The following is a 26,706-nucleotide window of genomic DNA, read 5'->3' as shown; positions in this document are numbered from 1 at the left end:
AGCTAGAGCCATCTAGAAAATTCAGTATCACAGCCGCTACTAGCCACACTAGTAGCCAACTGAAGTACACGAGTGATGTCGCCACTTTGACCTGTGTCGTATCGGCATGCGGCACGGCGTTATCATAATGGCACCGAACAGCGATGCCACTATAATGGCGCTTTCAAACGAAAAGTTGTGCTAGCCGCAAGAGGCATCGTCAAATGTTCAAGCCGGGCGACACTTTGGCATCAATGAGAAAAACATCCATCTTTGAAGGGGGCAATGGGAGATGCTTTTTGCGTGCGCCGCAACGACGATGGCATTTACTAAACCACAGCAGCGATGATGACGTAAAATGAGCTCTGCATGTTCATATTCAATTATGGGAACTCCGGCATAGGAGCCATCAGTCGAATAAGTGGAGGACAAAGTGACTCGTGGTTCGAGGCTTGGCTGGGCACTCTTGGGCGTCGCCGGCCAGGACTGGGGCCTGCTGGCGTGGACAGAGGGACTACACCGTTCCCACATTGGCGCCCGTAACATGGGGCCCCGGCTGCATTCCAGGATAGACCATGATCGTGGGGAAGGCGGGCGACGCCCGTTCCACGGCCAGTAGTGACACCTGCCTGGCCTGATGCATGACCATCTCCGAGGTGTGAGTTGCAGCTCTGGCATTTGTTAAGGAGCATTTCAGCTGGCTTCTCCTCTGTCACCGTCATTGGGTCTGGCATGGGACATGGGAGCAGAGCAGTTTCCTGCATGCTGCTGAAGCTCCATGCGCTACCATTGGAGAAGGGACCTGTCGGCACGGTTACTGCATCAGCACGATGCAATACTGCATCAACGCAACAAGTTGTCGAAGCATGGAGACCACGCATGGCTCCAAATCCGGCGGCGCGTCCGTGTCCAGCGACTCAGAGATGGAGAGCGACGACGACTGGACTGTTGACGGTAAGAGAGCCACCAAGGCATGCGAAGGCATGCTGTCAAAGAAAATTGCTCGGAAGAACTGCTCATCAGGTAGCGAAGCTGAGAACAAGAGCGGCGTGTCGTCCTTGTCCGAGCCCGAGGAGGGCGATGTCTCGGACTCTGGTGGCGGCTCCTTGGCGCCGGCTGGCAGTGGGGGTGAAGATGACGATGACGATAATTCTGAAGAAGAGGAGATCGATGACGGCTATGACGAAAACCTCATGGGCGCTTGAGATCAGTTGTCAATGGTTGTGAAAGCGGCAATGTTCGAGCGACGATCATCAACAACTGTGATCTTCCCTTCCTGTTAGCTGCATGGTGCGGTGACGTGTGGTCTCTGTACGATGGAATGGCAGAGAGCAGGCGGCTGCTACTTCCGGCGACCTGACCAGGTGTGCCTCTGGAAATGGTTTAGGGCCTCTACTTTTTCCTGCAAAACCTCGACAACTTGGAGGCTCCACCACCTGGTCTGCGGCATCTTTGCGAAGCTTATGTCCAGGAAGCCAGCCAGGTTTAGGGCCTGCGGGTTCCTGGAAGACCTTGGTGAGTCAGACGTTGCCTGCTCCGCAGATCCTCGTTTGGTACTGCAGTCTGCAAGGTTTGGCCGCCGCCAGGGGTGCAGTGCCATCGCTGCAAGCCGCCATGAGCCAGTGCCATCATCACCTTCGCAGAGGGAGGGGCAGTGTGGGAACCCCGGCATCGGAGACAACAGTCGCAGAAGTGGAGGACAAAGTGACTTGTGAGCACAAGCGGTGGTTTGAGGCTCGGCTAGGTGTTCTTGGGTGCGGCCGGCCGGGACTGGGGCCGCTGGCGTGGACCGAGTTGTTCGCACACAATAAATGCTGTTTGCATTCTGTAAACGCTGTCCTTGCTTTTTTGTTCAGCCTACAGTTGAGGTAAGTTGTTTTTCTTTTTTCCTGGCTTCGAACTTTCGGGGGTCGGCTTAGAATCAGGGCCGGCCTAGATTCAAGTAAATTTCATATTCCAGAGTGCAAGCGTGTGTAAATGACACCGTCAAGAAAGTGCAAACGTGTGACATTCTCGCGACCACAGATGTTACATTTCTCCATGCACGTAGCTGGTACAGGCATATATAGGGCGAAAGAAGGAAGCCACTCGCCTCTGTTGCTAGGCAACACTTGTCTTGGCGGAGCATACTCTTGCAAAACCTTATGCGTCATCACTTCTGCAATAGAAAGAAATCTGTCTCCTCCCGGGGTTTTTCTCCTCCGGCACGGCTGCACATTTTCCAAACCTATATGCCACAGCGTCCGCTTTTGTGCCTTGTCATCTGCTAGCCTACTGTTCCGGCTGCCATAAAGGGTACATGAAAATGAAGAATTGCAGAATATTAGTTTGCAATACTGAGGCGTTGTTAACATGACACAGAAACTGAATAACGATTGTTATTCTGCAAAGGTCGCTGTTCTGAAATTCGTAGTACTGAAGTATTTTTACATTGAAACTATAACCAGTCATAGCAAGACTCTGGTGCGAGTTAGTTGCTTCATGATCTTGAAGCAAACTTTCACCAGCATGAAGAAAACAAGACGAAAGACGAGGAACACAAAGAAACACAGATGAGTGCTGTTCAGGAACACAAAGAAACACAGTTTTTTCGTGTTCCTCGTCTTTGACTTTGACTTCTTTGTGCTGGTGAAAGTGTGCTTCAAGAATATAAGCAGTCGGCAGGGGATTTATGAAAAGCTTTTTAATCTGAAAAGTTCGTTAATGTGGTGTTTGTAGTAACAATGTTTCACTGTAATTAAGGAACACATGTTATGTCTTGTGACAGTGGCCCCTTTGCACTCTGAAGTCAGATTTAGTTCTGTGATTTCCATGCGTTTGTTGACACGTTGCTTTGCTAATCAAGCTACGTTTTTTTCTTTTTTTTTTTTTCCACGTTGGCTTCTGGTGCTGATAATATGTACTTTTGCGTGCCTTTCTGTCATTTACACACACTGCTAGTTGTAAATACTACGAGGTGTCCCTCACGAGAAGACATGGCCTTTGGCTGTCATCCCAGTTTTCTGATTTGTTGCATGCAAGCTGCTTGCCATATACAAAATTGCCACAGTTGTAGCGTGTTATGCTTTTGACTGAGCAATTTAAAGAATATGCAAATACGGTCAAATGCAGTGCCAAGGGAAGATGATATCACAGCATAGTATGCCACGTTTGAACATTGTGCTATATGCCCAGCCATTTTGTTGCAGGCTGTTCATGTCGGCATTTCAAGGTTCTGTTAGTCCCAGTGCAAGATACGATTGCATATCAAGCTCTCAAAGCAAATATGCAAACTATATATCTTAATGAATTTTCTACACTAGCATATTTAATGCTTTGACTAGGAATAAACAGCATCATAAATTTGTTTTCGAAGCGTTAATGCACAATAAGCATAATTTAAACAGTTATCTCTTTTTTCTGAATTATCATGTTTATTTCTGCTCTGAAACCAATAAACCTTCAATATGTTGCAGACTTTGTATCCTTACTGCACCTGTATTAACCCTCACTTTAAAGCGTAATTGCATATTGCACTTACTCCAGTGCATTGAATTGTTTTTGTTTATGCTGGTTGTAACATATCACAATATTCTAAGAAACTAATACTTCGCCATAAACATCCCGGCCTTTCCTCCCTTCTCTCTCTCTACCTCCTTTTAAACACATGCAAAAATGTACAAAGCAGGCTAACATCTTTTTATAAACAGTAGACAACACATTAAACGAAAGCAGATCAAAATCGTACATTCAAGTCGGCCAGTTGTATCCATTCCTGTGAGTGATAGCTTCCTTTCAAGTGTGGACATTTCTTGCACATCCACAGCTAATGAAGTATCAGATGTATCACGAGGCATAAGCCATGCCCAACAAGAGCGAAGGAAAGTTGCTCATGAGTTTCCACTTAGATGTGTTACTGCATAAACTTGCATAACCATATTCTGTTATTACTGCCTTTATAATTAAATCGTGCAACTTGCAAGATATCTGTACAAAGAGAGCGTGACATTTGTGTATCTGAATCTTCTTATTGCTAGATTGTGAGATGCAGCTGCTTACTGATTTATTCCATGGTGTGAGTTGATGGCATGTGTGTGCTGCACTCCCCAAAATTCTGCTCAGCCGAGTTTGCTCCGACTCAATATTCATGAATATACTACTCAGCCAGGCTCACACGAACTCAGCCTCATAAGTTGGTCCCAGTCTTAGTGAGCTGCTTCTTGAGAGTTCACCGACCTATGTATACATTCCATGACATTAAAGAGTCGACCTGTGCGGTGCATAAGCAAACATTGTATGGGAGTCCATATTGCATTGGATAGTAGACAATGGCCATGTCTATTAGGACCATGTCTGTGATGCTATGTACACAAGTGACTTCAGCTCCTGCAAAATTTTTGGTGTTGGCTTTTACGCCTTTCAAAATATTCAGAGAGGACTTCTATACTTAATTACAGCACAGATGCTGCGATGGACAAACCAGGCTAGTACTAACATTGAAGTTCACAATAGAAATGCCATTCCACATTCAGTAATCACAAATCGTTTGCAGCTTCCTTCAAGGGGTTCTGAACCACCCCTCGGGCTTGGTGAAAAAACACAGTCCACGGATAGCATACGCTGCTGTGAACATCTCGGCCAAGTTTTGCATTCATGCGCGGCACGTGGAGTTTGCAAGTAGAATGCAAAGTCAACTTTCTCTAAAACGCTCTCTTTTAAACACAAGCCTGTTCCTCACTTTTTTCTGGATGCTTTATTTCGTAATATAGCAGATTCCCATGCACAGCTGCTATTGGCCAATCGGAAGGGCGTTTGGATCAGTGCGATTCTTCCTGTTGTTACTGTATAAATTTATTGACGCAGTTTAATAAACAGGCTGAAATAAGCAAAAATCTGCTTTCAAATTTGGGTAATAATTATGCACCTCCGGAAGAAGTCAAATCGCCTGCTCACGTTCCGCTGCGGCCGTACGCGTAGGAATGAAACTTTGGCCACCGTACTTATTGATGTCGTAGCCGTCAAGTCTCGCTGATTTCAACTAGTTTTGAACACTCAACCAGCCTATAACCACGGGAGACATAAGGTCGGACCACAAGCACGCTTGCCAATATGCGCTCATTCCTGGCAGCTCCTGCCTTGGTAGACTTTGCTTCGTATTGACTATTGATAGCGCTTCAAAATGCGCAAGTTGATGTGGCTACTATCTGTCAGTCAAGCAGGTGCAGGACAAAGCCAATCCACACCACGCAGCACAGCCAGACTGAAGCATACGAGCATGAACAAGCACCCGAACCGTGTCGTGCACAATGCAAACGCTGCGCATGCACACTGCAGTTGCATGTAGCTGTGGTCTGCTACGTAGCATAGATGTCGTAGCCGCGGTGGGGTGCCGCGATGAGTCCGTTCACTGAGAACACTGCAGCTTGCTGAAGACAACCAGGTTTGGCGCATTGTAGGCACCAAAATCGGAAATAGTGGCGTCTACGTGAACATCCAAAATCAAATTTGAACTGTGCACCATGGTGATGTTCAGTAGGCAAAGCGTTGTGGGCACGCCCTGCTCCACCGCAGCCTCTGCATTGCAAGTCATTGAAGAAGAAATGGAAGCACCACTAACACGATCTTGATTGCCAATACCTTCGCTTCTGCTGAACGCATTGAAGTACTTTTTGCAACAAAGTATTTCTGAAATAGTCTAATTAAACTTTAAATGCATTTCTCAACTTCGATAAAAAGTAGTTGAGGGCCCCTTTTGGGGGAGACGTGAGCTTTTGGGTTAGTGCTTGCTGCTGCGTTTGTTGCAAGAATATGGCTAGAAGCAAGCACCACTTATGCCAATTATGAGCGCTATACAGTAGAACCTCGGTGATACAATTATGGCTTGTATGAATTTCGGGGTGATACGAATGTTTTGTTGGCCCCATCCATGTTCTGTTAGAGTACAACATACTAGAATTGTGATGTAACAAACTGCTTTTCGTTCTGCAGCGTTTGATACGAACAGTCGTGGTCGCTGAAGACACTCCACCGACTCTACGACAAGGCAACGGCGCTGCGGCACGGACAGCAGCGCCGGCTGTCATCAGTCTGGCTAAATGGCTGTGCAGCATTTTGCGGGTTGCGAGCCTCACCTGCTAGCTGCGCCTTCGCTTTGCGAGTACAGATGGCACAGGCCACGCAGACGTAGGTCATGGTACAAGCTGAGACAGGCTACTCCAGCCCTGTAGTTTTTTCTTTTATTCTTTCTGTTCACGTCCGTACTCTGTGCCCTGTGATAGCTAGGCTGCTTCAGCCAGTGCCCACTAGCAAACAACCATGTCTCGCAAGCGGAATGCCCTCTCCTTTAAAGAGAAGTCTGACTTTTTACAAAAGGTGGACAAGGATCCCAAAAGAAAACGCACAAACTTGGCGAAAGAGCTGAACCTTGCACTGTCGACATTGTGCACGATTGTTGTACAACGTAATCAAATAATGAAGAATGTGCTCCGTTTCAGCATTGATGCAAAGGAGGCGAAGACAGCCCGCCACGTTAAGCTGAAGGAAGCCCGTATTAACATGGTTTAGAGAAGTGACTGCAGCCGGTGTGAACATCGACGGTAAAGTTCTTCGAGAAAAAGCCAACAAGTTCACGCTTTCTTTAGGCATTAATGGGTTTGAGGCTTCCGGTGAAGCAAAAAAAAGACGACCAGTCAGTCATGAGTGACTGGATCGCGACTGTGTTGCCATCGCTCATTCCGGGATATGAGCCCCCAAGAGGTGTTTAATAGAGAAGAGGCAGGCCTGTTTTTTTAACCTTCAGCTTGAGAAGAGCCTCTGCTTTAAAGGCCAAGTATGTCAGGGCAAGGAGCAGATCAGTGTGTTGGAACAAAAACAAAAATGATATTTTTGACCGGAACGAAAACGTAACCGAAACATAATTTATTATTTGTTTCGGAGTGAAACCAAAATATTTTTAATAAGGTTTAGGTTCAAAGGAAAAGCCTGCGATCCGAAACAACCGACATCAGGCAACGTCAGAATTAACGTCTATCTCAGGGGTCCACATAAGCGCGCATCTCAGGCAAGGATAGTGCGACCGATACCCGGTCAAGTGCTCCGCTAATCTAAGCCTGCCACTCAGTGCACTAGCAGATTGGTATCATCGCAAAACCCAGAGCTTGCGCACTGAAGAGCTTATTGTTTCGTTTTCTACGGGTACAATGCTTTGTTACCGAAGTTTTATCGTTCATGTTTGTTTTATTGGAGCAGCAGTCTTGCATTTCATCGAGTACAATCGATGACGTGCTGCTTGTGAATTCGTGCTCAGTGCCTTGAGTCAAGGCATTGAGCATGATCTCAGAAATCATAATTCACTTATTGAAAAAAATAAATACTGTTTTTATTGTTAGTTTGAAAAATTTTGCATGCGAACCAAAACCGTTATAAACCATTGCGGATCATTTTTTCTTTTTCTTTTTTTTTTTTAACGGAGCAGAACCAGAACTTCTTTCAGTGGAACGAACAAAAACCAGAACAAAAAAAGCCTGTGTCACGTGAAAGGCGAAGCATCGATTGCGATAGCAAAATATTAGACAGCTATACAAAGTAAGGATAGTAGTTTTATCAGCTGTGTAAACTTAGAAATATTTGCTTACTATCATTAACAAGCATGGTGTCAGCACGCACATGCAAACATGAACACATCACACTCGGCTGTCAAAACGCTGGTGTGAGCAAATGTGGCAGCAGCAATGAGGGAAGTGACCTTCGTGCTGTCTATCACTTCAATGCAAGAGCGGCGAGAACACATGCATATGAGCCTTCTACAGATCACTTTCAAGATGTGGCGTGCGCGACCGTGCACAGATGTGCACAGTATGCACTTGTTGGCGGAGTCGAAGCTGCCCCCCTTCCCTTCCACACTGCCTCCCCGCTTTCCTCCGCATACAGCACGCGAGATTGAGCCGCGATCATCAGTTCCCCTTGTGTCCAGTCGCGAAATGTGTCTTGTGCGCAGATGCACAAGACTGTATCTCACTGCAGGCCTCAGCAATCTCTGCCTTTAGCGCTTCTGGTGCAGTTGTAGGTTTGCAGTACACTCTGTCTTTCACATGTCCCCACAAGAAGAAGTCAAGAGGTGTCAAGTCCGATGGCCTTGCAGGCCATGCCACTGGTCCATGCTGCCAGACTCACTGGCATTTGAAGGCTTCGTCAAGCCAGGCTCGGGCAAGGCTGCTGCTGTGAGCTGGTGCACCATTGTGCTGATGATACCAAGTTTGCTTTAAAAACGCAAGAGGAAGATCACAGCGAAAACCTTTGACTGGGCCTTCCAAGATGGCGTTCATGTACCGCTGAGCAGTGAGCATGTAGTAAAAAAAAGATGGGGCCAATTATTCTTCCGTCAAAGATACCGCACCACGCACTGAATGACCATCGATACTGGTGTCTTGTCTGCGCCACCCAATGCAGGTTCGTATCGCTCCAGTAATGCGCATTATGGATGTTGACTTCAGAATTTCTGGAGAAGGTTGCCTCATCTGTCCAGAGCACTTTGCCAACAAAATCCGGTATTTCATCACTGTTCACAAGGATCCAATTTGAGAAATCAAGCCGCCATTGAAAGTATCTTTCTGCAGCTTTTGATGCAGTTGAAAGTGATACGGCTGCACTTCAGCTTTCCTAAGAACTCTTCACACTGAAGAATTTGAAATGCCAACCTGACCACTCACATCACGCACGCTGGAATGAGGGTTTGCAGTCGTAAAAGCCAAACTGTCTCCTTCAGCCTCTTCGTTGATGGTCCCCTTTCTGTGCCGCATCATCTTGAAGCTACCTGTTTCTTTCAGCGTCAAGTAACTGCTGATAATTGTGTTCGTGCTAGGTCTTCTCCCACATTGCCAATTTCGGTATACCTTGGCAGCTTTCCTCTTGTCGCCCTGTGCCGCTCCGAAGGCTAAGACCATGTTCGCCTTCTGCTCGCTTGAGTACGGCATGCTTTAGGCACTGCAAACAAATTATTCGAAACGGTTGTATGGCACGACAGTAATAGACAGTCAAGCTCACATGCATCTAGCCACTGGCACAGCTTGGAAGAAAAGCGTCATAACAAATGATGCTCTCTCTCGCACAGGTTTCAAATGTATGGTGCATGTTTTGTGTGTATTTTTTCTATTCTGCATCGACTTGAACGCTGGAAAAAAAATTGCTCTTCTCATCACATCGGAATAAACGGCTGAAGCACACTGTCATGTGGTATTTTTAAACTCCGCGGGCTTTCGCTTTTCCCGAATAAAAACGGCCACGCCAAGTCTATCTCGTTGGAAGTACCTGGGTTGGGCAATATTTGTGAAGCTCCACAACTTTCCTATTGATGCCTGAATGTTTCAAGCTATATTTAAAAAGTTAATTAATTTATCTTGGCTACTTACTCAAAAGAAGATGAGCAAAAAAATTGTACTGTAAGTTCAGGTAAACGCTAACAACATCCACAGGATTTCTGTTCTGAAGAACGCATAGGTGTTCTTCAAAATCTTGGTCCAAGTTATCTGGGACACCCTGTATATAGGCTTGCTGATAGATCATGTTGCAATTTGTTGTAACACACGCAGATCAACACGGACATAGAAGGCACATGAGACAACACAGCGCTGAACGACCAGCTGCAAACAGCTGTGAACGTCCACCATGTGTCCTCGCACTGAACTTCAGGAAGCACTGTTGCACACTCAAAAACAAATTGAAACTTCAAAGGGTTTTTGAATTACAAAATATGCTTATCATTTACTCCTGTTAAAGATAGGTCAATAACATCATAATGCACAGGTATCTTTCATCACATTCGAAAAGTTAAGCGATGTATGCTACAAAACCTGGCAGCAGGCAACCCTGGGCGTCATACCAGCCACATTCTTGAAATTGCAATAGTATGGAATCATCATCATCATCATCACCGGCCAGTTTTGTGTCCACTGCAGGATGAAGGCCTCTCCCTGGGATCTCAAATTACCCCCGTCCTGCGCCAACCAATTTCAACTAGCGTCCGCGAATTTCCTAATTTCATCGCTCCACCTAGTCTTCTGTTGTCCTCGATTCCGTTTCCCTTCTCTTGGTACCCATTCTGTAACCCTAATGGTCCAACGGTTATCTAACCGGCGCATTACATGACCTGCCCAACTCCATTTTTTTCTCTTGATGTCAATTAGAATATTGTCTATACTCATTTGTTCTCCGATCCAAACCGCTCTCTTTCTGTCTCTTGACGTTATGACTAGCAATCTTCGTTCCATCGCTCTTTGCGTGGTCCTTAACTTTTTCTCAAGCTTCTTTGTCAGTCTCCAAGTCTCTGCCCCATATGTCAGCACAGGTAAAATGCACTGATTGTATACCTTCCTTTTCAGTGATAACGGTAAGCATCCAGTCAGGAGCTCACGAGGCCTGCCGTATACGATCTAACCCATTTTTATTCTTCTGTGAATTTCTTTCTCATGGTCAGGGTTCCCTGTGATTAGTTGACCTAGGTAAACGTACTCCATCACAGACTCTAGAGGCTGACTTGCGATCTTGAACTCTTGTTCCCTTGCCCGGTTATTTATCATTATCTTCGTCTTCTGCATCATCATCATCATCAGCCTGGTTACGCCCACTGCAGGGCAAAGGCCTCTCCCATACTTGTGCAACTACCCCGGTCATGTACCAATTGTGGCCATGTTGTCCCTGCAAACTTCTTAATCTCATCCGCCCACCTAACTTTCTGCCGCCCCCTGCTACGCTTCCCTTCTCTTGGAATCCAGTCCTTAACCCTTAATGACCATCGGTTATCTTCCCTCCTCATTACATGCCCATGCCCATTTCTTTTTCTTCAACTAAGATGTCATTAACTCGCGTTTGTTCTCTCAGCCAATCTGCTCTTTTCTTATACCTTAACGTTACACCCATCATTCTTCTTTCCATAGCTCGTTGCGTCGTCCTCAATTTAAGTAGAACCCTTTTCGTAAGCCTCCAGGTTTCTGCACCGTAGGTGAGTACTGGTAAGACACAGCTGTTATACACTTTTCTCTTGAGGGATAATGGCAACCTGCTGTTCATGATCTGAGAATGCCTGCTCAGATCATCGCTGATGTAACCTTAAAGCGCTTGTTTTTGCGCCTGTGTTTTTTTTTTTTCTTTTTTTTGTGCCTGTTTTTTGCGCTTGTGTGAAGCGCTTGTTTAAAGCGCTTGTCTGAAGAATTTTTGAGTACAATTCCCCATTTTTGTATTTATATTGTTTCGTGAACTTACTCGTGTACCACGCTGCTAAGATCTTGTTTAAGATCGCAGTATTTATAAATAAAAAAAAAAAAAAAACGCTCCCCAGCCCATTCTTATTCTTCTGATTATTTCACTCTCATGATCTGGATCCGCTGTCACTACCTGTCCTAAGTAGATGTATTCCCTTACCACTTCCAGTGCCTCGCTACCTATCGTAAACTGCTGTTCTCTTCCCAGACTGTTAAACATTACTTTAGTTTTCTGCAGATTAATTTTTAGGCCCACCCTTCTGCTTTGCCTCTCCAGGTCAGTGAGCATGCATTGCAATTGGTCCCCTGATTTACTAAGCAAGGCAATATCATCAGCGAATCACAAGTTACTAAGGTATTCTCGATTAATTCTTATTCCCAATTCTTCCCAATCCAGGTCTCTGAATACCTCCTGTAAACACGCTGTGAATAGCTTTGGAGAGATCGTATCTCCCTGCCTGACGCCTTTCTTTATTGGGATTTTGTTGCTTTCTTTATGTAGGACTATGGTGGCTGTGGAGCCGCTATAGATATCTTTCAGTATTTTTACATACAGCTCGTCTACACCCTGATTCCGTAATGCCTCCACGACTGCTGAGGTTTCGACTGAATCAAACGCTGTTGTATTTTCATCCACTTTAATTTCCATTAATTTATTATTTATTTATTTCATATATTAAGCACAAGTAATTTCCCCTATGTTGTCCTTGGTCTCAGTGTTTGTTGGCTTCTTATGATATGACTAATAAAAATCGGGCCCCTCGGTTAACCCCATTTCTTCTTGTTTATTACATAACGAGGGTCTCGAATCCGGCAACACTGATGCCTTCAGGTAGCATATGTGATTTTATTGACCAGTTGTCATCACCCAAAAAGTTCACGTTCTCGTGATGCCTGCGGCAAAAAGGACGTTCCACATTCGCCGCCAAGGTCTGTGAGTGGTGGCGCTGGCTAACACTCCCAGGGTTCTACTAGGACACATAAATACCCAAGAAAGTGGATGGGAAAACGTTGCCGCGGTAGCTCAATTGGTAGAGCATCACACGTGAAATGCGAAGGTTGTGGGTTCCGTTCCCACCTGTGGCAAGTTGTTTTTTCATCCGCTTTAATTTCCATTAACTTATCATTTCTTTATTTCATATATTAAGCACAAGTAATTTCCCCTATGTGGTCCTTGGTGTCAGTGTTTGTTGGCTTCTTATGATATGGCCAACAGTAAGTGTATTTTGTTTTGACTTTACCCATCGCCGATTCCACATCTTGGTAGAAGTTTTCGGCTTCCTGGTCATCATGACTGGATGTAGGGGCGTAGACCTGTATGACCTCCAATTTGTACCTTTTATTAAGTTTCACAACAAGACCTACCACCCTCTCGTTAATGCTATAGAATTCCTGTATGTTACCAGTGTAAAGGGGGTTTATTCGGGTCGTAGAGAAGCAGCGACCAACGCGGCAACAGCAGGTAGGGCGCAGCCAGCGAACGAACTGGGTACGAGCCACGCGATGGCAACGGGGCTTTTCAGCCTGCTGATCTTCTTTGTCACAATCACCCCCGGAATTGAAGAGTAGCCATCCTGGCGACCTAGGAAGAGGTGGGTGGATCGTAATACTGCTTCAGCCGGTCAATGTGCACAGTCTCTCGCCCCCGACGACGCAGATCGGGAGATGGCAATACGGGTTCGACCACGTAGTTCACTGGTGATGTTTGTGCAACCACGCGGTAGGGCCCGTGGTACTTCGAGAGGAGCTTGGATGAAAGGCCAGGAGCAGCAACAGGCGGGACCTAAATCCACACGAGTGAGTCGACGGGGAAGGGGTGAGGAGGAGGATTGAGGTCATGGCGCTCTTTTTGGTGGCACTGTTAAGTGGACGTCAAAGAACGGGCCAATTGTCGGCATTTCTCAGCGTGCTGAGCAATCGCAGAAACAGGTGAGCATTCAGCAGGGTCCGGCCGGTACGGGAGAACGGTATCAATGGTGCTGGAGGGATGGTGGCTGTAAAGCAGAAAGAATGGTGAGAATCCAGTAGTGGCTTGAGAGGCAGTGTTATATGCGTAAGTGACGAACGGAAGTACAAGATCCTAGTTGGAGTGGTCAGATGCAACATACATTGATAGCATGTCACGAAGAGTTCTGTTGAATCGTTCTGTTAAGCCATTGGTCTGTGGATGATAAGCAGTAGTAGTGCGGTGAATAATTTGGCATTCAGATAGGAGTGACTGCAGGACGTCCAAGAGGAATACGCGGCCCCGATCGCTCAACAGTTCACGAGGGGCGCCATGGCGAAGAACGAAGTTGTTTAGAATGAACGAGGCGATGTCTTTTGCTGATGCGGCAGGCAAGGTGGCGGTTTCAGCATACCGTGTCAAATGATCTACGGCGACAACAATCCATCGGTTGCCAGCGCCAGTAGATGGAAGAGGCCAGTATATATCAATGCCGACACGGTCGAATGGCTGAGCTGGGCAAGGAAGTGGTTGGAGAGGTGCGGTGGAGAGATGCGGGACACATTTGCGTCGCTGGCAGGCAATGCAGGAGCGTACGTATTTGTGGACGAAGGTGTACATCCCTCGCCAATAATATCGTAGGCGAAGCCGTGTGTAGGTTTTTGACGCTCCGCCGTGACCACACTGCGGGTCAGAATGAAAAGCGGAGCATAAATCTTGTCGTAGGTGGCGAGGCACTACTAAGAGCCATTTGCGGCCGTCATTGTGGTAGTTGCGGCGGTATAAAAGTCCGTCGCGGATTGTGAAATGCTGCGCCTGTCGGCGTAATGCTCGAGGTGCCGAAGTTGCCGGAGGATTTGACAAAAAGTCGAATATCATGACGATCCATGGGTCTTTTCATTGCTCCGATGCCATGTCCAGGATGTCAAGTGGTGAGATGTCATGTCTGTAGGTAGAAGTGCTGCTGTCTGAAGTAATTGGGGAGCGCGAGAGGGCATCGGCGTCAGAGTGTTTGCGTCCAGAACGATAGACGACACGAATATCATATTCCTGGATTCGGAGGGCCCACCGAGCGAGGCGGCCCAACGGGTCTTTTAAGTTGGACAACCAGCAAAGAGCGTGAGGATCCGTTACCACGTCAAAGCGTCGACCGTAGAGATATGGACGAAATTTTTGAAGAGCCCATACGATAGCCAGGCACTCTTTTTCTGTGACTGAGTAATTGGCCTGAGGTTTCGTGAGGGCACGACTGGCATAAGCAACTACGTATTCGGCATAAGTGTCCTTGCGTTGTACGAGCACAGCACCAAGGCCGACACCACTGGCGTCAGTGTGAAGTTCTGTAGGTGCGCTTGGATCAAAATGGCGCAAGACTGGCGGAGACGTGAGTAGGTGACGAAGAGTCGTAAAGGCATCATTGGAGAAGTTGGTTAAGTGGTGCGATCACAGTAGCGATTGCGAACGAAACGTCGAAAATAGGAGCATAGGCCAATGAAGCTGCGTAGTGCTTTCAAGTTAGTGGGCTTCGGAAATTCAGATACGGCACGAAGTTTATCAGGATCAGGACGAATGCCTTCTTTGGAGACAACGTGGCCTAATATAGTCAGTTTTCGAGCTGCAAATCGGCACTTTCTTAAGTTAAGCTGGAGACCAGCATTCCGGAGACAGGTCAAAACTTGATGTAAACGGCGAAGATGGATCGGAAAATCAGGGGAAAAGACGACAACGTCGTCGAGGTAGCAGAGGCAAGTATGCCACTTCAGGCCGCGCAGGATGCCGTCCATCATGCGTTCAAAAGTGGCGGGCGCGTTGCACAGACCGAACGGCATTACAGTGAATTCATACAAGCCATCTGGTGTTACAAACGTGGTTTTAGAACAGTCAGCGTCAGCCATGGGCACCTGCCAGTAGCCAGAGCGGAGATCTAAGGAGGAAAAAAACTCCGCTCCTTGCAAACAGTCAAGTGCGTCGTCAATACGTGGCAACGGGTATACATCCTTTCGGGTAATCTTGTTAAGCCTTCGATAGTCGACGCAAAATCGTATGGTGCGATCTTTTTTTTCTAAACTAGGACGACTGGTGATGCCCAAGGACTACTAGAAGGCTGGATGACACCGCGATTGAGCATATCGTTCACCTGGTCATTGATAATGCGTCTTTCAGTCGCCGATACTCGGTAGGGGCGCTGTCGAATTGGTGTCTGGCTCCCAGTGTCGATAGTGTGCGAAACAGTCGTTGTGCGGCCGAGTGATGTTGCTTGGCACTCAAAAGAGGAAGAGAAGCCTTGGAGCAAGCGAAGAAGTTTGTCGCGCTGCGTCGTCGTAAGGTCACTGGCAATAGCTGGCGTAAAAGAACGCGGCAGTGACTGAGGACGCGATGCCTCGAGAGCAGCAATATAAGTGGAGTCGTCCATCATGTCAAATATTGAAGATGAGGTCAGTGGCTCTGCTCTGCCAAGGCTTTCACGGCGGCGTAAAGTAATTGGTTCAGCCGATGGGTTTTAGACGCACATGAGAGAGGCGCCAGCTTTGAATTCGAGGACGGCGAACGGCAGTGGTAGTGAATGGCGGCAAACTAAGAGTTCAGACGGAGCGAAGAGTACTGTGCCGTCATCTACATAGTCACAAGAGATACTGACAAGAGTGGAAGACCAGGCAGGTATAACGGTGTCTTCTGAAACAGATTTTGCGACAATGGTCCTTATGGTGAGTGATGATATCGATCGAAAACTGAAACAGCTCGACTTCGGCGCGGGCGCAGTCAATGATCGCATGATGTGCGGAGAGAAAGTCCCAACCTAATATGACGTCGTGTGAACATGATGGCAACACGATGAATTCTATGATATAGAGGACCTCCTGAATTACGACACGAGCAGTGCAGGCGCCGGATGGCTCGACGTGCTGCGCGTTGGCAGTTCGAAAAGACAGTCCAGAAAGCGGCGTCGTCACTTTTCCTATCTTGCGGCAAATGTGGGCATCTATCGCTGAAATTGCAGCGCCGGTTTCGACAAGTGCTAGCGTCAATATTCCTTCTATTGTGACTTCAATAACGTTCTTTGGGGAAGTGTGAGGCCTTATACATTTCGCTGGTATCGCAGTTCTCGCCTCCTGAACTGCGATTTTTAGTTTTACTGGTGCAGAGGGCTCCGCCGACGGCGCATGGGGGAAAGCGAGCGGCGGCGAGGAGAAGGTGAATGGCGAGCGGCTGAGAATGCGGTGTCGACGACAGGAGGAGATTCAAAGGTGTCCGAATAGTTGCGGCGTTGTTGGAAACGTGGCGCATATGGATGCACATTGTTGAGGACGTTTGGTGTAAGGAGGCGACAGTGACGTGCTACGTGTCCAGCACGGCCACAATAAAAACAAATCGGGCGATTGTCTTCCGTGCGCCAATGATCTTGAGGTCGTGCATACTGCGCCAGTGGCCGGACTGGAGCGGATACGGGCGGGCGCAAAGGCGGGCGAAGGGGACTGTAGGTCTGTGGTGCAGGCCTCGAAGCGACTTCGGCGTACGTCAGGGGAGTGGCAACCGGAGTCTGCTGGAGAGAATCTGGAATGTGGTCGGCTACCTGCTCCTTGATGACAGATTGGAGAGCGGGCCCCAACGGAGAATTCGACTGGCCATGTGTAAGGGGAATCAGAGAAAGCTGACGAGCCACCTCTTCACGGACGAACTCCTTTATCTGTAGCAGTAGCGACGTGTTATCCGGGGAAACAGCCAAGCTCGACATTGAAGTCGCCTGAGGAGGAGATTGGCGGGTGGCTATGCGTTTTTTGTGGAGTTCGTCGAAGCTTTGGCAGAGACTGACGAGTTCAGAGACTGTCGCCGGATTTTTTGCCAACAGCATCTGGAAGGCGTCGTCTTCAATGCCTTTTAAGATATGGCGGATCTTCTCAGCATCAGCCATTGTGACATCAACGTGGTTGCAGAGGTCGACAACATCTTCTATATAACTTGTAAATGTCTCCCTGCATTGTTGCGCACGACTGCGCAAACGTTGCTCAGCACGAAGCTTGCAAACAGCGGGGCCCCGAATACCTTCCTCACTCTTGTTTTGAAGGCTTTCCACGTCGTGAGATCACGTTCATGGTTGCGGTGCCACACGCTGGCGACACCGCTCAAATAAAACGATACATAATTCAGTTTTTTGGTGTCGTCCCAGTGGTTGTGGATGCTCACCCGGTCGTAGTCAGCGTGCCAGTCTTCTATGTCATGGTCTTCGGTACCGCTGAAGATGGGTGGGTCGCGTTGACGCAACGGGCCGGGGCAGACCACGGTAGTTACCGGGGCAGCGGGTTGTGGTTGCGGTGGTCCTTCTTCCGGCATAATGAAGACAGGCTGCAGTGTCCGATTGCGAAGTTCCAGAATTCTGGTTGTACCCAGCAGCTCCACCAATTGTAAAGGGGGTTTATTCGGGTCGTAGAGAAGCAGCGACCAACACGGCATGAGCAGGTAGGGCGCAGCCAGCGAACGAACTGGGTACGAGCCACGCGATGGCAACAGGGCTTTTCAGCCTGCCGATCTTCTTCGTCACACCAGCTATATCCTTATTAATCAGGAATCCGACTCCTAGTTCTCGTCTCTCTGCTAAGCCCTGGTGGCACAGGACGTGCCCGCTTTTTAGCACTGTGTATGCTTCTTTTGTCCTCCTAACTTCACTGAGCCCTATTATATCCCATTTACTGCCCGCTAATTCCTCGAATAGCACTGCTAGACTTGCCTCTCGAGATAATGTTCTAGCGTTAAACATTGCCAGGTTCAGATTCCAATGGCGGCCTGTCCCGATCCAGGAATTCTTAGCACCCTCTGCTGCGGCACAGGTCTGACCGCCGCTGTGGTCAGTTGCTTCGCAGCTGCTGGGGACTGAGGGCCGGTGTTTGATTGTTGTATTCATATAGGTGGTTGTGGCCAATACTGCACCAGGGTGGCCAATCCTGCTGTATTGAGGGAGTGCGTTACCGGTTCTGGTTACCGGGATAAGGCCGCACTCCAGGCCTGTTTATGGAATTATATCAACACGCAGATTTTTGTTTCCAGTGGAAAATTTCGCGACACTGTGATTCAAACGATGGTGCTCTTGCACGCGAGGCAGATGCTCTACCTCTACGCCACCGCTGCACCTTCTGCATATTACTCTTTAACCCCACTCTTACACTCTCCCTGTTGAGGTCCTCAATCATTTGTTGTAACTCGTCTGCATTGTTGCTGAGGTATTCGCCATCGATCCTTGCTCCTAAACCTTCTGAGTTTAATAGCTTGAATACTTCTGCCAAGCACACACTGAATAGCATTGGAGAGACTGTGTCTCCTTGTCTGACCCCTTTCTTTATATGTATCTTCCTACTTTTCTTGTGTAGAATTAAGGTGGCTGTGGAATCTCTGTAGATATTTTACTGGGTATTTACGTAAGCGGTCTGTACTCCTTGATTACACAATTCCTCTGTGACCACTGGTATCTGTACTTAATGAAATGCCTTTTCGTAATCTATGAAAGCCATATAGATAGGCTTACTTACTGTACTCTGCGGATTTCTCGATAAACTGATTAATGACATGGATGTGATCCATTGTAAAGTATCCCTTCCTGAAGCCAGCCTGTTCCCTTGGTTGACTGAAGTCCAGTGTTGCCTTTATTCTATTGGATATTATTTTGGCAAATATTTTATATAATACTGGGAGTAAGCTAATGGGCCTATAATTTTTCAATTGTTTAACGTCTCCCTTTTTGTAGATTAGTATAATGTTTGCAGTCTTCCAGTTTTCTGGGACCCTTGCAGTCAATAGCCACTTCGTGTAGCCACCCTTACTGTCTCTAGGTTTACCTGTTTCTTCTTTACCAATTTTGCTCTTTTTTCAAATTGAGGTGAATCCTAGCCCTCACCAACCTATGATCACTGCATTTTACCCTACCTATCACTTTTACATCCTGCACTATGCTGGGATCAGCAGAAAGTATGAAGTCAATTTCATTTCTTGTTTCACCATTAGGGCTTTTCCAGGTCCACTTCCTGTTACCACGTTTCCTGAATAAGGTGTTCATTATTCGAAGCTTATTCCTTTCTACGAATTCTATCAGCATGTCTCCTCTAGCGTTCCTAGAATCGACGCCGTAGTTGCCAATTGCTTGTTCACCAGCCTGCTTTTTCCCCACTTTTGCATTGAAGTCGCCCATTACTACAGTGTACTGAGTTGGCACCTTTCTCATTGCTAATTCAACATCTTCATAAAACTGGTCTACTTCATCATCATCGTGACTGGATTTTGGAGCGTAGGCTTGTACTACCTTTAATCTATACATCTAAGTTTGATTACGACTACTGCTACCCTCTCATTAATGCTGTAGAATTTGTCAATGTTGCTCGCTATGTCCTTATGGATTATGAATCCTACTCTGTATTGCTTCTTATCTGGCAGACCTCTATAGGAGAGGACATTGCCATTAGTCAGCACTGTATAAGCCTCACCAGTTCTTCTAATCTCTCTAAGGTCAATGATATCCCAAACAATATCTGAAAGAGTCCTGTTAAGCTAGCCTCATTCGACAGAGTTCAGCTGTTGAAGGTTGCCAGGGTCAGTTTCCATTGGCGGCCTGTCCGAGTCCAGAGATTCTTAGCACACTCTGCTGTGTTACAGGTCTGACCGCCACCTTAGTCAGGTGCTCCGCAGCTGCTGGGGACTGAGGGCCATGGTTTAGTTGTTGGAGTCATTTGGGAGGGGGTGGCCTAATACTGCACCAGGGAGGCCAATTCCTGTTCTGGTGAGGGAGTGTCTTGTTGAAGCTTAGTGGGCCTTCCTATTTGGTTGTACCTGGATTAGTATAGCCCCCCTTGCTCTCGGCACATTTTGCCGGTGACAGGCGTCACTCCAAGCCTGCAGATGTTGCGCACTGGAGGAGGTGAACTTCAAGCTCACCATCGTACAAAAAAAAAACCTCTTATAACGGGATTCGAACTTCCGACTATGGCAACCGAGCATTTGACATAGCTCAGTCAGATAATCCCACTGGCGGCGAGGCTACCTTATCGCCACAAGTACAGCCGCGAGGGCCCTACATGCCTAAAAACTTTTTTAATTTATCCGCGATAGAATTGTTTGCCTGATCGAAATGGGTAACTCAATATAGAACGATTTCTAAACGTTTCTGGCCGCGTAGTTCTGGAATCGCACAGGCGCAGACAGCCAAGAACTCAGCTAGGTAAAAACTATACAGCCGACTCCGACTCCAGTTAAAAATAATAATATTGTGCACGATGCGCTCACTTCGAGTCAGTCAAAGTCAATTGCGTATATCTCAAATGCTTGAAAACATGCTTGAAATTTTCCGTGCAATAGGGGCTTTGCTGAACGCAGTAGGTGACGCAGCATAGTATTCCTCAATGGTTCTAACATCGTTGTTTCGGAGTCACCCGTACGCATGCGGCCATGAACGCGGCTAGATATACGATAAATTTTCGGCAAACCTGACCAATACTTAGATGTAGTGTGGGAAAAAAAAGAGAATGAGAAAAATATAAACTTTCAGCGCTTACCAGGAATTTACTAGTCACGTGTTGACGGCGGTACAGCAAACAACTCATGGTCTCGGCTGCCTGTCTCACGCATCGAAGTCATTCCTAACGAGGTGGAACTGATACGGGAATGGAATGAGGTGGAATGGTATGGAATGAGCCCTCTAAAGATCGCATTGTGACACATGCAATTGCACCGATTTTTTTTCGCTCCAGTCGCAGCATGTTAAACAGGCTTAACATTGTTGCATTATGAGGAAGGTGACTTTTGGGAATCAGCATTATACAGTGCTTTAGACCCTTGCCATGGTTTCCGTGCCTCGATGCCACTGGTGAGGAGGGCGAAGGCAGAGTTCACACCATTGCTAACAGTGGCAAATCTTTTAAATTAAAAACACGACACTGTACAGCAGGAATCCTGATAGCGAACGTCAAAGCAGCTAGGCCTAACAACAGCACAAAACGATGCTTAGGCCGCCAGTAGATTGGCGTGCAAGAGCGCTTGTTCGAGGCTGTGAGGTAGTCAAAATGGCAGTGGTGGTGGTTTCAATTAATGCTGTTTCGGACATGCAGTGATCACAAGAAGTCCAAAAAATCGGACGGTGAAGAGTTTCAGGTTCTGAAATTTCTGAAGTTTTTATACAATGGCTCTATCGGGCACATGGTGGTGCCACAAAGGCATCTCAGTTATCAGGCATGTCCAAAAAATCAGGTGTCCGAAAAATCTATCATTGACTATATATTTAAAGATGGTCGAAATGAGTCAAAACATACTTCTGAAGTTGAAATGTACATTCTTCAGCCCTCCCAAGCTGCCCACATAAAGTTTGAGCCAATGTTGATCCTGTTCAGCCAAGGTTAGGCCTAGCAGAGCTAATGAGTTTGCACAGCAGACCTCTAGATGGGGTTCAGAAGAGAAGAAAAAAAAAAGAAAGTTTAGCTTGATGAGTTCTGGGCTCCCTTTACAAGGCAGGACAACGGTCGGTTGATACATATGGTAATTTACAAATACACACTTGTACACATTTGGAAATACATTTAGTACGTAGCTATGCAAATGGTAATGAAACAGCACAACATAGTCACCAGATGTACACGTAAAACAGTTCTCTTGTTTGCAGATATACATTATATTGTAGCTAGCTAAACAATGGTACACAATAGGAAATATGTGGAACACCTTCACAGATGATAGCAAAACAGCAATTGAAATCGGAAGATATTAACAATAAAGAAAAATGTTAAATAACTTTAGTTGCTCTTATTTATTTATTGTAATTTGCACATTTTGCAGCACTATTGGGCTAATTCAGGAGTGGGTATGAAAAACAGAACAATGTCAAATAACAAAGGCAATACGAACAATACAGACTCGATGAAAATAACTACCCCATTCAATGGTCGCTAAAAATAAGCTTAAAGGCAGAGAACGAGTATTACCAGGCAAAGAATTCCAGTATTCAATAACACGGGGAAATAAACTGTATTCAAAAGTGTCTGTACGGGCAAAATAAGGCGCGATGTTTAGGTGATGGTAACTTCTAGTATTGGATGGTTTAGCAGGAGTTAGATAATTATCTGTTGAAATCCGGCGAGAGGAGTTAATAATGCATTGCAGGAACTTGAGCGATTCCATTCGTCGCCGATCTGAGAGCAGTCTGAGAAGCCTAGGGATGGAAGTGAACCGCTTTCTTTTGGATGGCCTCGATTTGATTGATGTCTCATTGCTTGTGCAAATTCTAGACAGGGGAAGCATATTCTCGTAAAGATCGGATTAGAGATTTGTACATCAGTAGTTTAGCATCCCTTGGGGCCGTGGTCAATGTGCGATGCAGATAGCCTACCTTTTTCAGTGCCTTTGAGGATATTAAATCTATGTGTTTGGACCAAGACATACTGGGTGTGAAAACAAGACCGAGGTATTGATATTCACTAATGCTCTGAATGGGGCTATTACCAATTTTGTAAGAAAAAATGGAAGGCATGGTTTTATTAGTGAAATTCATAGCAATGGTTTTACAGATGTTAATTGTCATTTGCCAGGTAGCGCATGTGCACCAAGAGCTGAAATCAGAAAGTTATTTTTGAAGCTCTAAATAATCATAAATGCAGGAAATTTTATGATATAATACGCAGTCATCAGCATACAAATGTAAATTTGAGGTTATGTGATGAGGCAAATCATTCATAAAGATCAAGAAAAGCAACGGACCCAACACTGAACCTTGTGGCACTCCTAAGGGCACCTCTGCTACCATGGAATTAGCTCTGTTAAAGGACACAAATTGAGATCGATGGGAAAGAAAACTAGAAATCCAGCTGAGAAGGCGGGGATTATTAAGTATGGTGTCAAGTTTATATATCAGTTACGTATGAATCACATTATCAAATGCTTTTGGAAAGTCAAGGAAGATTGTGTCAATTTGGTTGCCCGCATCGAGGTTAATACAGATGTCATGTGTAATTTCACTTAGCTGTGTTAATGTGCTGAATCCATGTCTGAAGCCATGCTGGACATTAGACAGTAATTTATGTGACTGAAGGTATTTCATAATGTGTTTGTAAATAATGTGTTCTAACATTTTGCACGAATGAGATGTTAAAGAAATCTGTCTATAATTTCATATAATGTGTTTGTCACCGATCTTGAATAAAGAAAGAACATGAGCCATTTTCCAGGGTGAGGGCACTGTAGAGGATGCCAGGGAGTTGCGAAATATGACAGTAAGGTAACGACAGGTCCTAATGAGTACCGTACCAAGAACAAGTTCGGAATGTCGTCTGGGCCAGCAGATCTTTTATTGTCAAGTTTCAAAAATAAATTCAAGACACCTTCGGTAACTTTAATGTCATTGATGGGCATGTTACTACGAGCAATGGTGTCTGGTTGGATGACGTTGTCACGAGTGAAAACGGACTGGAAATACTCATTAAATGCATTTCATATATGAAATGGATCATTAGTAGAAACATTGTTAATCACCATAGAAGTAGCTATCGTATCATGTGGTAAAACAGATGACCAGAATTTATGCAGGTTAGTTTTTAGTAGGTCCTGCAGCTGCACACGGAAGAAGAAATCCTTAGCCGAGTTAATTTTCAGTCTAAGCTCCTCCTTGGCTTTAATAAAACTTATCATGGCTGCATAATTGTTTGAGCGCCTCTTACACCTTAGCCTATTAACACACCATGTTAGGTGTAATATATCTCGCGTCATCCAGGGAATTTTCATATTTTTCTTGTTTTTAATGGAATGAAACACTGGGTACATTTTTTAACCAAGCATTCGAAATAACTAACGAATGCGTTAACATCACAAGTATGTTTATGAAGGTAATTGAGTAAACCAGGAAGCAGATGTCTCAGCATGTACGTTTCCCAAATTTTTGTTGATCGTGAGGTATAGTACTCATAACTTTTGGGTGTTAATGCTGCAAGCGAGCTTACCATTCTTTTGGAATTTTGAAACTTTTGAAAAGAAAAATATAGCATGCCCTCCATGTTCGCAATCAGGAAAAACAAGACATGCAGAATTTACCTTTACAGTGGGTAATTTTTTTTCATTCTGTGAAGATGCTACTATCACTTTTGCGAGACTCTGCACCGGACTTGTTGAAAGTATACAGCAGACAGCATTCCTGGCATTGTGTGCATGTAGCAAGCTTGGCACAGCACCAGTAATGCTCGCAATCGTATACACTGACACATCTGCTGCCGAGTCGCATGAAATCTTGCGAAAGTTAAATCTTCAAAAGTGATTTGACCAAGAATACTACTCTAGATTTTAGTTGAGCACAAAATGAACCCACAGAAACCTTCACAAAAACCTGCTCTGTCGCCATCTAGTGATGACAATGACGCTGTGTCTGATGGCTCTGACAGTAGACTGTTGTTAGCGCCGCCAATGCGGTTCTGGTGTCGTACCCGATTGTAGCATGCAGGCAATATCAGACCCAATTTTTTAGAAAAAAGGTGCACGTTAGATTTAGGTAAATACAGTACTTTAGTAATTTAGATGACACATCAATAAGGCATTATAAAGGTGCAGTTTTATGGAAGACATTGTAAGAAAAAACTATATTTTGCTGTATTTTGAGTAGTTTCAATACACTGGTAATAATGTGACCAGCATGAGCATCGCAAGACATGTTTCTACGAAAATGCTGGGCATTTTAGCTAACTTGTGCCAAGCTTCAAAAAACTTGTGTGCTCTAGTACATGAATGCAACCAACTCATTATTGTTTGCTATAGTGTTTTTTATTATAAGCATAAGTCATTAATGTAAATCAGTTAACAAACTTTCAAAGTAATAATTTCAATGCAATATCTTCAGTGCAAAGTTGTAGAGCATATTGAGAAATATCCAGGTGAATTTTTTCTATGTGGATAACTGTTGTGGTTTTATTTTTTCAGGGCTCCAAAGAAAGCAAGCAAAATCTGAAAGTATACTGTGACTAGGTACTTGCAGTAGTGACATTAACCCTTTCATGGTCGATTTTTTTCGTCATATGCGACTGCCCGGGGTAAAGTTTTTCTCACCATAAAGTCAGAAAAAAATATTTTGCATTGGTATATATGTACTGTTTATTCATGAATAACAGCAATAAAAAAAGGAAAAAAGGAAACTTGTAAGAATTAGAAATTTGATGCATTGTTATACACATTGTTCAAGGTTTAGAAAATGCGCACACAAGAATATTTTGCAACTCTCAAATGTTCCTATTCTTGCACTAATATTGATGTCCTCAGCGTAATCGAACTGCGTAGGTGAGCGCACTCAAGAAAACTGTGTGGTTGTGTGCCCGTCAAAAAAGCAAAAAGTGTGACAAACTTCCTCTAGTCTTCATCTTATTGCCAACCAGAGGCAATTAGTTTTCACGTGTCTCCAAAAAAGAAAAGATGAGGAAACACATGCATGGCGGCATCCTTCCTATGCGCACCCCTGTGAGCACTAAACAAGCGAGAAACAGGCGGTCGCCCTTTGAGCGATTAGTAACGAGATGGCCATAAGTTTTGCGAGCGCAAGAAGCCGAAACCACCCCCGGAACAAAACCCAAACCACCGCTAGCTTGCGCACGCGCCAATGCGCGAGCAGTAGTATATAGACGCTCCGAAGCAAACTAGCTCTAAAACAAACACAAAAACCGAAAGAAGGAAGAGCGAGAAAAAAATTCCCTGTATTCCCACATAGTGGCAGCACATGCCAGAAAAGAAAAAAGTTTGGAAATAGGCGTGATTTTTAAACGTACAGACGGCGTTGTAAATATACGGCATCGACCATTTTGAGCTTGTTCACGGCGCCATATATTTATGTCATTGACCCTGAAAGAGGTAATTCCTTCAAACATGCTTCAGATGAATTATCATGGCTGCATGTAGACTAAACATAATAGGCTTCATGTGAAAATTGTGGTTGTGAGGCAATGGATGCCTCAATAACCGCCGCCTCAGATGCATCACCATCCACCCCCCATAACCCCCTCACGCACGCAGTCTGTCACAGAAAGAAGCTGGCAGGGCTTCAAGAATTTCTATGCACTGTTTATTGCTATAACCCATGGCTCCGTTTGCTCTATTGCTTCAGCAGACAAATCTTGGCAAAAGTGGAAGCCAGGGCTGTTATCTTTGAAAAATCAAGTACAGTTGAAAGCCTTTATAAAGAAGTGCTTGGGGCCTTCGAAATCATTTGTTATACAAGTCACTTCTTTGGGAAGGTTGAACACTGAACAACTCACAATAGAACTGGGACAGAATTATTCCTTCATTATACAGGTCATTTTGTTGTAGAGATGCTCGACTGTACTTAGTGAATATATCCAAGTTCAACTGTGTATGCGGGCACTGAGTGGGAACCTTAACCCACAATACAATTTTTTTTAAATAGAGTTGAGTTCATACTAACAAATACAACTGTACTACATGACTAATAACCTATGTTTGTCAAGCTTACTCTAAATGAATGAACCTGTATAAAAGCAGCATGATTATATAGCTGCTTTTTTCAAACAAAAATCGCATTGGGGTTTATGTATTGCA

At 45.4% G+C, this 26,706-nt stretch overlaps 1 protein-coding gene across 6 annotated transcripts in view; it reads left to right on the top strand.

Moving 5' to 3' along the window:
* The window catches only part of EndoB (SH3 domain containing GRB2 like, endophilin-B), a 91,975-nt gene that overhangs the window by 62,565 nt on the left and 2,704 nt on the right, over nt 1-26,706 (top strand). For 2 of the 6 annotated variants that reach the window (XM_055063469.2, XM_055063467.2), the window contains one exon: nt 5,947-6,111. The exons of 3 other annotated variants lie outside the window; for them this stretch is intronic. In XM_055063469.2, coding sequence (XP_054919444.1) covers nt 5,947-6,096 — 150 coding nt within the window. In that variant the 3' untranslated portion in view covers nt 6,097-6,111. Of the gene's footprint in view, nt 1-5,946; nt 6,112-25,083; nt 26,702-26,706 lie in introns of those variants that run through there. One more of the 6 variants, XM_055063470.2, reaches the window with a different exon arrangement.

This window comes from Dermacentor andersoni, chromosome 1 (genome assembly GCF_023375885.2).
Source record: "Dermacentor andersoni chromosome 1, qqDerAnde1_hic_scaffold, whole genome shotgun sequence".
Lineage (NCBI taxonomy): Eukaryota > Metazoa > Arthropoda > Arachnida > Ixodida > Ixodidae > Dermacentor > Dermacentor andersoni.
Note: the sequence above shows the minus strand (reverse complement) of the source record. Positions and strands in the feature narration are given on the sequence as shown.